This window comes from Sinohyriopsis cumingii, chromosome 16 (genome assembly GCF_028554795.1).
Source record: "Sinohyriopsis cumingii isolate HCF-2022 chromosome 16, ASM2855479v2, whole genome shotgun sequence".
In the NCBI taxonomy this organism is placed as follows: Eukaryota; Metazoa; Mollusca; class Bivalvia; order Unionida; family Unionidae; genus Sinohyriopsis; species Sinohyriopsis cumingii.
The window spans coordinates 92,684,138-92,702,013 of NC_142976.1; the positions used below are offsets into that span (position 1 = coordinate 92,684,138).

Here is a 17,876-nt window from a genome sequence, read left to right on the forward strand (position 1 = left end):
AAATATTGCAAAAACGAAGTCAGTCAACCTTTTCTAACTATATATAAATGTACTGTGTATAGAACACTTTTGAAATCATCATTTTATTGTTCAAATATATAATCAAAATAACGATGACTGATTCTTCAAACAGGATATGTTTGTAAATTACTTGTGACATTCATTATATGGGTGGTTTTTTCCATTGACCATTCAGATGTCAGCCAGAAATATCAAGCATGCCCTCCATGGTGGAGTTGCCATCATTGTGCCTGCCAAGGCATGGTGGTGTTATGTATTTATCCCTCCACGGGAGTACTAACACTAAGCAAAAGTGGATGGGATTAAGTCCTTCACCACAAGCCATGGAGTTTTAAAAAACCAATGAGTTATGTATATTCATGATCAAAGCTATTGTATAAAAAAATTATTCAGTTTTAATTTCTTGTCCATCTTCATTTTCTTGGTTGAGGCTGTTCCAGTAAAATATAATTGGGACCCAGGGAAGGCACTTTTAATGTGGGGTAGTTGCCCATAGATGCAACTTAGAACTTTGTAACATTTTCATGAACTCTGGAGAATCCAAGAACCCTGGCATATATTTTTTTTAAAGTACTTTCCCTGGGTACCATGTATGTGTTAATCGAACAGCCCTAGAAACTAAAGCTTCAAATAAAATTTCCTGGCATTTTGGATGTATCAAAAAGTCTTGGCAGCGGTTATGTTCCATATTAAGGGTGAATTATAATGATTTCATATTGATATATAATGTGATACACAACATACAGTGCAATACATATTAATACACATTTTGAATAAAGAGGCAATTAATTTGTGACCATTAAAGACTAGCTTTTATTATTATCATTTAATCTTGTTTCTCCACAATTTGTGTCAATTCTCCGCCTTTAGTGAATTGTTTCAAACCCATTCCATGTGTTTTACAGATATGATTATACCATAATTCTTTCATGACAATTTTCAAAAGTTATTTGCAATTTTTATTGTTACATTTTTGGAACCTAGCATAGAGTACTGCCAGGATTGTGCTCAGTGCTGCTGTTAATCCTTATACAAACATACAAATGGCTGTCCCCTAATTTTACAAAATCTTGACAAATATTTTTATATTGAAGTTTTTACCAGGTAAATACAGCTTCATATTTAAGTACAATTTACAAAAAAGAATGAGTGATGGGGGTGGGCTAAACTTACAGAAGATGTACTCTATTTACTAACATTTCTGCAAACATCTCTCTTCCTTAGGACTGGCATTTGGCGGCAAATGTGTTGGAAAAGTTGAAGGTATAATCATTTGTCATTCTAGTTATTAGTTTAAGTTTCAGTTGGAAGTTTTAGTGAAACAGTTAAATATGTGATACATTTATACATTTTAGAAAACTGTTATTTTATTTTTTGTGTGTGCCTGTTTCATAATTTGTCAGCTTCATATTGTTTATTGAAGTAGTGTGTAGTAGTTTGAATAAATGCCATGTTTCTTTAAATTAATCAAAATTATAACATTTTAATGTGGAGAATATTCCTATAAATGATTTGAGTCTGTGGTAAGTTAATATTTTACATCAAAACTTTTAAATATTTGATCTAATATTTCCTTGTATGATGTCCCTTTTTTAAAATATAATGGGGAAAATATTTTCTGTAGAGATCAGGATTCAAGACAATGTTTTCCTGTTGCTTGATCAAACCTTTGTTTGTAATGCATTTAGTTATTTTGTGCTCAGTTTCAACCTTTCAACTTATTTCCTTCTAAACAATAGATTTTTCATCATACATTTTTATGCAGGAACACAAATTTATAATCAAAATTTTATGTCAGTATATTTGTAAAATTGTATGTTCATTCAAGTTTGGTTCTTTTATGTTTCCAAGTATAGAATTAACTAGATATGCAAGACAAAATGCATAGTCTAGCTTCCAAGTATAGAATTATCTAGATATGCAAGACAAAATGCATAGTCTAGCTTCCAAGTATAGAATTAACTAGATATGCAAGACAAAATGGATAGTCTAGCTTCCAAGTATAGAATTATCTAGATATGCAAGACAAAATGCATAGTCTAGCTTCCAAGTATAGAATTAACTAGATATGCAAGACAAAATGCATAGTCTAGCTTCCAAGTATAGAATTAACTAGATATGCAAGACAAAATGCAGTCTAGCTTCCAAGTATAGAATTAACTAGATATGCAAGACAAAATGTATAGTCTAGCTTCCAAGTATAGAATTAACTAGATATGCAAGACAAAATGCAGTCTAGCTTCCAAGTATAGAATTAACTAGATATGCAAGACAAAATGCATAGTCTAGCTTCCAAGTATAGAATTATCTAGATATGCAAGACAAAGTCAAGCTTTTCACTAGTAAAGAATCTTAAGGTCGTCCGCTTTTGTAAAATCAGTGATTTCTTGTGCCATTTAAAATGATGTGATCGTCATAATATGATGACATCAGTATGATGTCACTGGGATAGGTTGGACTGAAATGACATGGTTATAGCTTCTATCTCTTATGGAAAAATGAAAAAGAACGATATACGCCTTCTACGGAGCTAAGTGTGGCTTATTATGATGTCTGTTCCCCATTTTTGTTTCTGCTCAATAGCTAGAGTACCCCACCATGTACCATTACCAACCTTTGTAAGTAGCTGGAATTTTTTATGATTGGTTGATGGCCTACATTTATCTCAGTGTGGGTCAATAGTGACCAGCAGGGTCTTCTACCCAACTTATAAAAATCGAAGCTTACTCTATCTGAAGATTTTATCTACATGGGAATTAATTTCCTCCCAAACAGGAACAGTCCAGAGACAGATCTAGTTGTCAAGATCCTGTCCATGTTAGAGAGCAATGAGCCTGTCCCTTTCTTTCTCTGCTAGGGATCTTGTACTCTGGAATGGACATAGTTCCCTTGACAAACTGTTCTTGTGTTCTCTCTAGTTTCTCCTTTTGGTGAACTAGACACTGCACAGAGACCCTCTGAAAGTTTCTCACTGGAGAACCCATGCATGCTCTGAACAGCATTCCTGTTGGTTCACAGAGGCATCAGATTAAAGGTGTGGCACTCATCTGGAGCTGAAAAGATTGATTCTTTGGAGTTCATGTTCCAAGAAGAATATCTCCTGCACATGATCAGTTTAGAAATGAGGGCAATGCTTTTAGCCCTGATTGGGTACTTTAGTAATATTTGCTGTGCGAGTCTCTGCTGACAACACATCAGTGGTAGCATACAAGAAGGACCTATCCCTCTGCATGGAGGTTTGGAACCTCCTGTGCTGGTGCCTCAGAAATGTTACCTTCTGAACTTGCCACGTTCCTCATTTTAAAAAAAATATTTTGAAGGAGTCTGTCAAAGAAAGTGAAGATACTCCTCACTGAATGGTCTCCTCACCAATCCATAGTGGATTCCCCCTTCCAACTTTGGGGAAAACCATTAGTGGACTGGTTTGCAGATTAAACAAATAGCTGTCATTGTTTTGTTTCCCTTAAGTCACCATCCAGAAGACTTGAAGTGCAGTCATCTGTTTGCTTATGCCTTCCCATCTTTCAGGATGAAACCTTCTTGTTCATTTCCTTGGTCCCTCTGTGACTCCAGTGATCATGGTTCAACGATATTTTAATCCTGCTGGTGGACCCTCCCTGGATATTACCCTGTAGAGGGTCCTCCTGTCATAGCATAGGAATTATCTTGCACACAGCAGCCTGAATGTTCTCCACCTTTTCTCCCTGTCGCTCCTCTCAAAGAAACTCAACAAGTTGCCAAGTTCTTTATTCAGTCCTAAAGATGATCTCTGTTGAAGGTTTAAGATGCAAGTGGACATTCTTTGGGATTGGTTTGTACTGGCAAGGGCAGCCCTATCCAACACTCAAGTTAATTGACAGACTTGACCTTGGGGACAAACTCTCACTTAGCTGACCTGTTTGGGTATTTTGAGCTGCCAAGGCTGGTATTTCACTCACTAATGCCTAGATGGTATCTCATGTATCATTTGGGCTCCAACTAAAAAAACCTATGAACCATTCAAAATAATAGGTTGCAACTTTGAGCAGAGTTTTTGTAAGTTGTGTGATGTTTTATGCAAGTGGGACTTGTTCATTGCTCAGGTCACAATCTCACAGCCAATGCTGATACCCACTGTACACTAGGATCAACTTGAGCAAACTTATTTCTTCACTTGCATTGCACCAGACTTCCATATCATAATTAAAATGATATAATGCAGCCTTTTGATTGGTCAGACTGAATGTGACTCTGAGTTAAGTTTTCTGATGTAGTACTGGCCTGGACTTGATCTTGTGTGTTGTCAATATACCACATGTCCATAGTGCAGGTCTGTGAAAAACAATTTGTGTTGGCATTAAATCACATGTCCATAGTGCAGGCCTCTGAAATACAATTTGTGTTGGCATTAAATCACATGTCCATAGTGCAGGCCTGTGAAATACAATTTGTGTTGGCATTAAATCACATGGCCATAGTGCAGGGCTGTGAAATATAATTTGTGTTGGCATTAAATCACATGTTCATAGTGCAGGTCTGTGAAATACAATTTGTGTTGGAATTAAATCACATGTCCATAGTGTAGGCCTGTGAAATACAATTTGTGTTGGCATTAAATCACATGGCCATAATGCAGGCCTCCGAAATACAATTTGTGTTGGCATTATACCACATGGCCATAGTGTAAGCCTACAATGTGTATTGTCAATATACCACATGGCCATAGTGTAGGCCTTTGAAATACAGTTTGTGTTGTCATTATACCACATGGCCATAGTGTAAGCCTACAATGTGTATTGTCAATATACCACATGGCCATAGTGTAGGCCTTTGAAATACAGTTTGTGTTGTCATTATAACACATGGCCATAGTGTAAGCCTACAGTGTGTATTGTCAGTATACCACATGGCCATAATGTAGGCCTTTGAAATACAATTTGTGTTGTTATTATACCACATGGCCATAGTGTAAGCCTATAATGTGTATTGTCAGTATACCACATGGCCATAGTGTAAGCCTTTGAAATACAATTTGTGTTGTCATTATACCACATGGCCATAGTGTAAGCCTACAGTGTGTATTGTCAGTGTACCACATGGCCATAATGTAGGCCACTGAAATACAGTGTGTGTTGCATTATACCACATGGCCGTAGTGTAGGCCAATGAAGTACATTGTGTGTTGTCAATATACCACATTGCCATAGTGTAAGCCTCTGAAATACATTGTGTATTGTCAGTGTACCACATGGCCATAGTGTAATAAGCCTCTGAAATACATCGTATATTGTCATTGTACCACATGGCCATAGTGTAAGCCTCTGAAATACATTGTGTATTGTCAGTGTACCACATGGCCATAGTGTAAGCCTCTGAAATACATTGTGTATTGTCATTATACCACATGGCCATAGTGTAAGCCTATAATGTGTATTGTCAGTATACCACATGGCCATAGTGTAAGCCTACAATGTGTATTGTCAGTGTACCACATGACCATAATGTAGGCCACTGAAATACAGTGTGTGTTGCATTATACCACATGGCCATAGTGTAAGCCTACAGTTTGTATTGTCAGTATACCACATGGCCATAATGTAAGCCTTTGAAATACAATTTGTGTTGTCATTATACCACATGGCCATAGTGTAAGCCTATAATGTGTATTGTCAGTATACCACATGGCCATAGTGTAAGCCTTTGAAATACAATTTGTGTTGTCATTATACCACATGGCCATAGTGTAAGCCTACAATGTGTATTGTCAGTGTACCGCATGGCCATAATGTAGGCCACTGAAATACAGTGTGTGTTGCATTATACCACGTGGCCGTAGTGTAGGCCAATGAAGTACATTGTGTGTTGTCAATATACCACATTGCCATAGTGTAAGCCTCTGAAATACATTGTGTATTGTCAGTGTACCACATGGCCATAGTGTAATAAGCCTCTGAAATACATCGTATATTGTCATTGTACCACATGGCCATAGTGTAAGCCTCTGAAATACATTGTGTATTGTCATTATACCACATGGCCATAGTGTAAGCCTATAATGTGTATTGTCAGTATACTACATTGCCATAGTGTAAGCCTACAATGTGTATTGTCAGTGTACCACATGACCATAATGTAGGCCACTGAAATACAGTGTGTGTTGCATTATACCACATGGCCGTAGTGTAGGCCAATGAAGTACATTGTGTGTTGTCAATATACCACATTGCCATAGTGTAAGCCTCTGAAATACATCGTATATTGTCATTGTACCACATTGCCATAGTGTAATAAGCCTCTGAAATACATTGTGTATTGTCAGTGTACCACATGGCCATAGTGTAAGCCTCTGAAATACATTGTGTATTGTCATTATACTACATGGCCATAGTGTAGGCCACTGAAATACAATATGTAATTTCAGTATACCAGTTGGCCATTTTTCTGTTTTAGTTTTTATGATGATATGGCCTTTAGCTTTTTGAGCCATCAGTATTGACCCCTTGACCATAATTCAGACCTCTGTAGCACAACAGCACACCATTTTATAAATAAAATGTGTATTTATCTCTTAACTACACACTTGAGCTTAGTGCAGGCTTCTGAAATACAACAGCACACCATTTTATAAATAAAATGTGTATTTATCTCATAACTACACACTTGAGCTTCTGAGATACAACAGCTCACCATTTTTTTAAAAATGTGTATTTATCCCTAAAGTGCACAGACCCAGTGCAGCCTTTATATACTGTGAATTGTAATATATTTTTGGGTACTGGTACCAATTTTTATGATTTTTATGGCTGTTAAGAAACTGCTGATTAAAAGACCCAGTGAACAAAGATTTTCTTTCGAATTATAGCATGTGTCCATTCCCCAATTCACTAATTTAAGTAGAGGGGAATATCTCATACTGAAATCATAGCATGGGTCCATTCCCCAATTCACTAATTTAAGTAGAGGGGAATATCTGATATTGAAATTATAGCAGGAGTCCATTCCCCAATTCACTAATTTAAGTAGAGGGGAATATCTCATATTGAAATTATAGCATGGGTCCATTCCCCAATTCACTAATTTAAGTAGAGGGGAATATCTGATATTGAAATTATAGCATGTGTCCATTCCCCAATTCACTAATTTAAGTAGAGGGGAATATCTCATATTGAAATTATAGCATGGGTCCATTCCCCAATTCACTAATTTAAGTAGAGGGGAATATCTCAGATTTTTGAAAAAAAACACTGAAATAGATAATTTCAAAGTAATATGGTGGCCAGTCAGGATCTACTTCATTTATTCAATCCATTCAGATCTACTTTATTCTGACCAGTCATGGTCTACTTTTTTATATGTGACAAATGATGATCTACTTTTATTATTCTGTTCCCAAAGTCTTTACATTTTATTTCATTTGTTTGACTTATATTCCCTGATTCTTATTGTAACAGATGACAACGTAGACGATCTGTCTGTAACACCATCTGAACAGAATGTAAACCATGGCAAGTACAGGTGTCACACCAATGTATCCAAAGCACTAACTTCATCCATATATACACTGAACTTTATTTTAAAAAATTCACTACAAAATGCATTGTTTTGGTGAAAACGTATTTGTTTTTGTTTACACATAATACCAAAAGTAATTTTTAGGTTTCCATAACAACAAAGCAAAGCTGACAGCACATTTTCCACAAATATTGGAAAACAATTTTTTTTCCATTAAGATGATGTGCTCTGGAATTTTACCATCATATCTTCTGGTGGTCACGATAACATTCGAAATGGGTGACTAAGTTGCCTAAATGATGTAAACTTTGCCTTCTTCTGTTAGGAAAGCAAATAAAGCTTCACCCTGTGATATTTTAGAGGAACATTGAATCACTGTACTCTTTTAGATGCTTCCTCGTCTTGGCCAGGTTAGTTACAGTGTTGTGTTATATAGCTCAAGGCGAAATGTAGGCTGAAAAGCCATCAAATAGTTGGTGTTGATATCAGTTGAGCTGACAAACAAACTCGTGCACATTGGCAGGCATATGTCTTCATAGACCATAGACCATTAACCCTTTTCTGAGTAAGTTAGCAACTGTTACTGCCAGATTTCAACAAGTTATCATTTGACAATAAAGACATACGAACTTGTGTTTCGAAACTTAAGCTTATTTTAAATAGCAATTTGTGTTTTAAGTATAGAATTGGTAACATTAATATTTCAAATGCCACCTGCACATTATTTTCTTCATAAGAATCAGTTTGGAGCCGTAAGTGAACCTGTCATGGAGAAATAATGGCAGACATCATTGTGTCTGAAGTAGCAATTTATTAGATTGTCTTTTTTGTAAACCATTGGTCAAAGATATTCAGGAAAATATACAATTCTTATGTTATTAAAGATTTTTCCTTTAAATGCTATTATATTTGTCAGAAACATATGGGACTATGCTTTTTTGTGGAATTCGCAAGACATTGTTTCCTCAAGGTTGTAATCTGAGTTCACTCATTTTTTTGAAAATACAAAGAAAAATAAAACAGCAAATACTGATTAACCAATGCCTAACATTACACCAAGTACATAGACAAATAATAAAACCTTATATCTGCAATACTTAGATCAATGGACTGTTGCAATGAAGCTAAAAAGTGAGTGTTTACATTAACAAAACCTCTCTTTCCAAAAACAGACATACTTGCATTTCGGCTGTGTTGATTTGGTCAAAAGAATAAACAGCTTTGGTTCATTCATATACTGATTTTAATATTTTTAAGTGTGTTGTCTGAACAGTTGTTGTTGCTGTTGTTCTCTTGTGTGTTGTCTGTGAACAGTTATGGTAAAGTTTTATCAGAAACAAAGAAATTAGGACAAACTTTTAGAAAGTAAAGAGAAAAATTCTTGATTAAGGATAGTTGATTATGCATTTGTACTAACTTGCAATTACAATACTGCAGTCTAGTTACTCAGTTAAAATTCATTACAACGTATAGTTTCTGTTGTTCTCCTTTTAAGTCATATTGCCAAAATAGACAGAATATAAATATGATAGTTTTTAAACATGCACCAGATGTGTTTATAATATATAGTACTTCAAAATACATTTTTGCTTAAAACCAATGTTGAGTGCAAATGGGCCAACACAAGCACACACACACACACACATATATGCATGTCTTGCTTTGCTCCGACTTCTCCCTGTTCTGTCCAAATGGAGAATTCTCTTCTCCCTAAAATTCAAGTCTAGCTTGACCCCTGTATCTTGTATCAAATTCATCAAGTTTGCTCACTTGTTATGCTCATTCATTGCATTATCAGAGCTTAAATTTCCACATTTGATTGTTCCTCTTACTACACTTCATATCTATAACTTGATTCAGGTCATGTGATAGATTGAGTATGTGGGACATTTATCACAACATCATTGCATGTCATGGCTGCAGTGTTTGCATATTTGAAGTTTCTGTATGCAAGTTATTTTGCATTTTTGAACATGGTATGTTTGTTTATTCAGTAGATTCGGTGTATCACAGTGCTTCCTTACTCTCCTGAAAGCTAGGCCTATGATGTATTTATAATGCCATTTTAAAGGCAAAAACATTCTTTGCTGCGTGTACTTTAATGCCATTTAAAAGACAAAAACATTCTTTGCTGCGTGTACTTTAATGCCATTTAAAAGACAAAAACATTCTTTGCTGGGTGTATTTATAATGCCATTTAAAAGAAAAACATTCTTTGCTGTGTGTATTTATAATGCCATTTAAAAGAAAAACATTCTTTGCTGGGTGTACTTATAATGCCATTTAAAAGACAAAAACATTCTTTACTGTGTTTACTTACGATGCCATTTAAAAGAAAAACATTTTTTGCTGGGTGTACTTATAATGCCATTTAAAAGACAAAAACATTCTTTACTGTGTTTACTTATGATGCCATTTAAAAGAAAAACATTCTTTGCTGTGTGTACTTATAATGCCATTTAAAAGACAAAAAACATTCTTTACTGGGTGTATTTATAATGCCATTTAGAAGAAAAACATTCTTTGCTGTGTGTATTTATAATGCCATTTAAAAGACAAAAACATTCTTTGCTGTGTGTATTTATAATGCCATTTAAAAGAAAAACATTCTTTGCTGTGTGTATTTATAATGCCATTTAAAAGAAAAACATTCTTTGCTGTGTGTATTTATAATGCCATTTAAAAGACAAAAACATTCTTTCCTGGGTGTACTTATAATGCCATTTAAAAGACAAAAACATTCTTTCCTGGGTGTACTTATAATGCCATTTAAAAGAAAAACATTCTTTGCTGTGTGTACTTATAATGCCATTTAAAAGAAAAACATTCTTTATTGTGTGTACTTATAATGCCATTTAAAAGAAAAACATTCTTTGCTGTGTGTATTTATAATGCCATTTAAAAGACAAAAATATTCTTTCCTGGGTGTACTTATAATGCCATTTAAAAAACAAAAACATTCTTTCCTGGGTGTACTTATAATGCCATTTAAAAGAAAAACATTCTTTGATGTGTGTACTTATAATGCCATTTAAAAGAAAAACATTCTTTACTGTGTGTACTTATAATGCCATTTTAAAAACAAAAATATTCTTTAATGGGTGTACTTATAATGCCATTTAAAAGACAAAAACATTATTTGCTGTGTGTACTTATAATGCCATTTTAAAGAAAAACATTCTTTGCTGTGTTTACTTATAATGCCATTTAAAAGAAAAACATTCTTTGCTGTGTGTATTTATAATGCCATTTAAAAGACAAAAACATTCTTTGCTGTGTTTACTTATAATGCCATTTAAAAGAAAAACATTCTTTGATGCGTGTACTTATAATGCCATTTTAAAGACAAAAACATTCTTTAATGGGTGTACGTATAATGCCATTTAAAAGAAAAACATTCTTTACTGGGTGTACTTATAATGCCATTTAAAAGACAAAAACATTCTTTGCTGGGTGTACTTATAATGCCATTTAAAAGACAAAAACATTCTTTGCTGGGTGTACTTATAATGCCATTTAAAAGACAAAAACATTCTTTGCTGTGTTTACTTATAATGCCATTTAAAAGAAAAACATTCTTTGATGTGTGTACTTATAATGCCATTTAAAAGACAAAAACATTCTTTGCTGGGTGTATTTATAATGCCATTTAAAAGACAAAAACATTTAAAAGAATATTCTGATTTTGGAAACCATTCAGCACTTGTTAATGCCTTCCACAGGCTATCACCAAGCAATTACCAGGTATTATTCAATTTGGAAATTTGCAGGGGAAATAACTGTGTACTGTGGTTCAGAATATAGTTTAAAACTGCACATCTGGGGGAAAAAAGGACATGACAGAAATATCCAGCATTTTTATCTGGGACAATAACAGAATTGGAAATATTTTTTCTTGGTTAAAACAAAATGAACAAAAATAAATAAAAACAAAATTGTATTCGGACATATTGGTGTTATCAAAATAATAACTATAAGAATGAACAAGTTAGAAATATATGGAATGTTAGCATTGTTTAAATCATAGCATGCTTGTCGTAACGTCTCTTTTCCCAGAATTCCATTGTATCAATCAAATTAGCATTATTTATCTAATTTTTCCTCCACATTTTAAAATTTCTGCAAAATAAATAATCTGATTTCGCCATATATTATATTAATTATGTTATGTAAATTTAATTTGCATTGTTTTTTAGCTTTTAATTAATTTTATGCTGTAGATAATTGTATTTTGGATTTGACTTTTTCTAAAATCAGGTACATTTTCTACCTGACCTGAATTAATGATTTTGGTTTTATGAACATGTTTATCTCAGTCTGAGTCCAGAACATTGGAAATCCTCCATGAAATGCCAGGTCTGATTGTTTTTGACTTCATTCTATGTCATTTTATGTTATACTTTAGTCACAGGCTTTCTAATTATAGCTAAGATTTTATCTTGTAAACATATGGAACCTTCCTTTTTTTAGAAAATGCTATTTGTGACCTAAGGTCAAGTAGAGGACTATGTAATCTTGTTTATTTGGAAATTATTTATTAAATTGTTTGATTCATTTGTCTCTGAAAATACAGAGTGATCAAAACCAACATTATTGGCAGCAGAGACCTTGGATTTATAATAAAATTTAAATGAGGATATATTCTTGGATTCTAGTATTGTTATTCAACAAAAGACAGTTGGCACATCACTATGACACAGACCACCACAGGCACAACACTTATGGAGTTGGATTTGTTTTGGAATTCCAGTAATGTTTATTGAGAACTTTAATCATTAGGACTCGTTCGAAATTCTAGGATTATTTGGGATTTATTTGGTAATACCTAAAAGTTCTTTTTACATTTTTCATTTTATATCGGGGGGGGGGGGGGGGGGCTTTTGTTGAATTTTACAAAGCTTTTTGCTTCTAACTCCTTTCTATTCCTTATTTTAAGACCATAAGTCATAATAATTAGATTACTTTTTATTCATTATTGCACTTATGTAGGTTAGCCACACATGATGACACCCCAAACCACTCCTTTCTATCACAGAATTCCCTCAGAAAGTCTTGAGTACCCACCACCACCACCACTATCTAGAAAGTTAGCAGGTATGGGTCTAGGTTTACCCATTGTGCAGTTGATTGCAAACTATATCAGGGTAGACATAATTGCTGTAAACATGCATTTTGCCACAAGATGACATGTTCATTTTTGGTCTGTGACAGGTGCTCTGACCAGTGTCAACCAGTTTGTGAATGCTGTGACAGGACACCGGTTTGATTCAAAGACTGCGGATACAGCACCTCTACTACAGGAACAGAGTACCAGTCCTGAAAATCAGGTACCAGTCCAACAATTTGACTGCTTATAAAAATGGAGGCAGATCCTCCTTCTCATTTGTAAAACTTTTCACAGCAAGGTTTTTCTTTGTAATAAAAAAAATAGGTTGTGATTGGCCCATGACTTTAACCATACTGTTATATAGAAATGGCTTTCAGGAATTTGAATTATAATGAGCATGATATAATGTACTTCATTATAAAGTAGTCTAATATTATGGCAATGGAGTCTATGGCTTTCAGGAATTTGAATTTTAATGAGTATGATATAATGTACTTCATTATAAGGTAGTCTAATATTATGGCAATGGAGTCTATGGCTTTCAGGAATTTGAATTTTAATGAGTATGATATAATGTACTTCATTATAAGGTAGTCTAACATTATGGCAATGGAGTCTATGGCTTTCAGGAATTTGAATTTTAATGAGTATGATATAATGTACTTCATTATAAGGTAGTCTAATATTATGGCAATGGAGTCTATGGCTGTCAGGAATGTGAATTTTAATGAGTATGATATAATGTACTTCATTATAAGGTAGTCTAATATTATGGCAATGGAGTCTATGGCTTTCAGGAATTTGAATTTTAATGAGTATGATATAATGTACTTCATTATAAAGTAGTCTAATATTATGGCAATGGAGTCTATGGCTTTCAGGAATTTGAATTTTAATGAGTATGATATAATGTACTTCATTATAAGGTAGTCTAACATTATGGCAATGGAGTCTATGGCTTTCAGGAATTTGAATTTTAATGAGTATGATATAATGTACTTCATTATAAGGTAGTCTAATATTATGGCAATGGAGTCTATGGCTGTCAGGAATGTGAATTTTAATGAGTATGATATAATGTACTTCATTATAAGGTAGTCTAATATTATGGCAATGGAGTCTATGGCTGTCAGGAATGTGAATTTTAATGAGTATGATATAATGTACTTATTATAAGGTGGCCCCACTATAAGGCTGTATATTCTGGCTTCCATAGACATAATTTAATGACTTCATGTACTTGCTTATAAGGCAGTGTCACTATTGGGCAGAATATGCCATATTTACTTCATGATAAGGCAGTCTCACTATTGGTTAGAATATACCATATGTACTTGATTATAAGGCAGTCTCACTATTGGGCAGTATACCATATGTACTTGCTTATAAGGCAGTCTCACTATTGGGCAGTATACCATATGTACTTGATTATAAGGCAGTCTCACTATTGGGCAGTATACCATATGTACTTGCTTATAAGGCAGTCTCACTATTGGGCAGTATACCATATGTACTTGCTTATAAGGTAGTCTCACAATTGGGCATTATACCATATGTATTTGATTATAAGGCAGTCTCACAATTGGGCATTATACCATATGTACTTGATTATAAGGCTGTCTCACAATTGGGCATTATACCATATGTACTTGATTATAAGGCTGTCTCACAATTGGGCATTATACCATATGTACTTGATTATAAGGCTGTCTCACTATTGGGCAGTATACCATATGTACTTGATTATAAGGCAGTCACACAGTTGGGCAGTATACCATATGTACTTGCTTATATGGCAGTCTCACTATTGGACAGTATACTATATGTACTTTCATGATAAGGTAGTCTCACTATTGGGCAGTATACCATATGTACTTGATTATAAGGCAGTCTCACTATTGGGCAGTATACCATATGTACTTGCTTATAAGGCACTCTTACTATTGGGCAGTATACCAAATGTACTTGATTATTAGGCAGTCTCACTATTGGGCAGTATACCATATGTACTTGATTATAAGGCAGTCTCACTATTGGGCAGTATACCATATGGACTTGAGTATAAGGCAGTCTCACTATTGGGCAGTATACCATATGTACTTGATTACAAGGCAGTCTCAATATTGGGCAGTATACCATATGTACTTGATTATAAGGCAGTCTCACAGTTGGGCAGTATACCATATGTACTTGATTATAAGGCAGTCTCACTATTGGGCAGTATACCATATGTACTTGCTCATAAGGCAGTCTCACTATTGGGCAGAATATACTATATGTACTTGCTTATAAGGCAGTGTCACTATTGGCAGTATACCATATGTACTTGCTTATAAGGTAGTCTCACTATTGGGCAGTATACCATATGTACTTGATTATAAGGCAGTCTCACTATTGGGCAGTATACCATTTCTACTTGATTATTAGGCAGTCTCACTATTGGGCAGTATACCATATGTACTTCATGATAAGGCAGTCTCACTATTGGGCATACTATACCATATGTACTTCATGATAAGGCAGTCTCACTATTGGGCATAATATACCATATGTACTTCATGATAAGGCAGTCTCACTATTGGGCAGTATACCATATGTACTTGATTATAAGGCAGTCTCAATATTGGGCAGTATACCATATGTACTTGATTACGAGGCAGTCTCAATATTGGGCAGTATACCATATGTACATGCTTATAAGGCACTCTTACTTTTGGGCAGTATACCAAATGTACTTGCCTATAAGGCAGTCTCACTATTGGGCAGAATATGCTATATGTACTTGCTTATAAGGCAGTCTCACTATTGGGTAGTATACCATATGTACTTGCTTATTAGTCAACAGTATACCGTATGTACTTGATTATAAGGCAGTCTCACTGTTGGGAAGTATACCATATGTACTTGCTTATTAGTCGACAGATTATACTGACAATTCAATCCATACAGATTAAGGGTCATCATATAAGTGTGGCATACAATGACTCTAATGGTAATGTTAGAAACTAGATTGTTTGCAGTACACAAAAATATTCTCAGTTCAATTTTGTTTTGTTTCTGTGCCACTATTCCTATTAAGAAATGTGTATCTAGTATGTACTGTGTTTATCTGTTTTATGACAGTATTCATTACACATTACTTATATCTACAGTTATTTGATTTAAATAGTTTGAAAATATTACGGGTAAATTAAATACTACATGCCACAAGTTAAAATGTCTGTCAATGTTATTTACTGTGGGTATCTACTAGCAAGTATATTGCATCCATTTTCTTGCAAATCCTAAACGACCTGTATTTGTATTAATATTTGTATTTTGCTGTATAAACACTATCTTTGATGCCCAAAAAGTTTTTTTTAAATTTGTGTTTTCCTTTACCACAAGGTAGATTTAAGTCCCAAGTTTTCCGCCAGTGCATGTTTCCCAATAAGTCATCAGCTTATTAGGGCGGCACTCTTTTTTATCAATAATGGGGGATTTCAGAACTTGTCAGACAGTGAGAATGAATTCTTGAATTTTGTACCAGATGACATTAAATAGTGATGTTTTTAGGATACTTCAAATCACAAAATGACTCTTATTATTGATTTGTAAGGCATGTGGAATTAACATATCATGGGATATTGTGTATAGGATCAGGTTTTAACAGCATGTGGAATTAACATATCATGGGATATTGTGTATAGGATCATTCTTTGTACCAGCATGTGGAATTAACATATCATGTGATATTGTGTATAGGATCCTTTTTTACCAGTATGTCGAATTAACATATCGTGGGATATTGTGTTTAGGATCATTTTTTTACCAGCATGTGGAATTAACATATCATGGGATATTGTGTATAGGATCATTTTTTTTTACTAGCATGTGGAATTAACATATCATGGGATATTGTGTGTAGGACCATTCTTTTTTACCAGCATGTGGAATTAACATATCATGGGATATTGTGTATAGGATCATTCTTTTTTACCAGCATGTGGAATTAACATATCATGGGATATTGTGTGTACGATCATTCCTTTTTACCAGCATGTGGAATTAACATATCATGGGATATTGTGCATAGGGTCATTCTTTGTACCAGCATGTGGAATTAACATATCATGGGATATTGTGTATAGGATCTTTTTTTTACTAGCATGTGAAATTAACATATCATGGGATATTGTGTATAGGATCATTTTTTACCAGCATGTGGAATTAACATATCATGGGATATTGTGTATAGGATCATTTTTTACCAGCATGTGGAATTAACATATCATGGGATATTGTGTATACGATCATTATTTGTACCAGCATGTGGAATTAACATATCATGGGATATTGTGCATAGGATCATTTTTACCAGCATGTGGCATTAACATATCATGGGATATTGTGTATAGGATCATTTTTTTACCAGCATGTGGAATTAACATCTCATGGGATATTATGTATATGATCATTCTTTGTACCAGCATGTGGCATTAACATATCATGGGATATCGTGTATAGGATCATATTTTACCAGCATGTGGAATTAACATATCATGGGATATTGTGTATAGGACCATTCTTTGTACCAGCATGTGGAGTTAACATATGGGATATCGTGTATAGGATCATTTTTTTTACCAGTATGTCGAATTAACATATCATGGGATATTGTGTATAGGATCATTTTTTTACCACCATGTGGAATTAACATATCATGGGATATTGTGTATAGGACCATTCCTTTTTATCAGCATGTGGAATTAACATATCATGGGATGTGTATAGGATCATTTTTTTACCAACATGTGGTGTTAACATATCATGGGATATTGTGTATAAGATCATTTTTTTACCAGCATGTGGAATTAACATATCATGGGATATTATGTATAGGATCATTTTTTTTACTAGCATGTGGAATTAACATATCATGGGATATTGTGTGTAGGATCATGTTTTTACCAGGATGTGGAATTAACATATCATGGGATATTGTGTATAGGATCATTCTTTGTACCAGCATGTGGAATTAACATATCATGGGATATTGTGTATAGGATCATTTTTTTACCAGGATGGGGAATTAACATATGGGATATTGTGTATAGGATCATTCTTTGTAGCAGCATGTGGAATTAACATATCATTGGATACTATGTATAGGATCATTTTTTACCAGTATGTGGAATTAACATTTCATGGGATATTGTGTATAGGATCATTCTTTTTACCAGCATGTGGAATTAACATAACATGGGATATTGTGTAT

The 17,876-nt window shown here is 34.1% G+C and overlaps 1 protein-coding gene across 6 annotated transcripts in view; it reads left to right on the forward strand.

Annotated features, from left to right (window-relative positions):
• LOC149780995 (voltage-gated inwardly rectifying potassium channel KCNH6-like) overlaps nt 1–17,876 on the forward strand; it is a 326,871-nt gene that overhangs the window by 296,676 nt on the left and 12,319 nt on the right. For 3 of the 6 annotated variants that reach the window (XM_089938100.1, XM_089938101.1, XM_089938102.1), the window contains 3 exons: nt 1,246–1,284; nt 7,452–7,505; nt 12,724–12,839. In XM_089938100.1, the coding sequence (XP_089794226.1) occupies nt 1,246–1,284; nt 7,452–7,505; nt 12,724–12,839 (209 nt within the window). The remainder of the gene's footprint in view (nt 1–1,245; nt 1,285–7,451; nt 7,506–12,723; nt 12,840–17,876) is intronic. The other 3 variants (XM_089938104.1, XM_089938105.1, XM_089938103.1) reach the window with 2 other exon arrangements.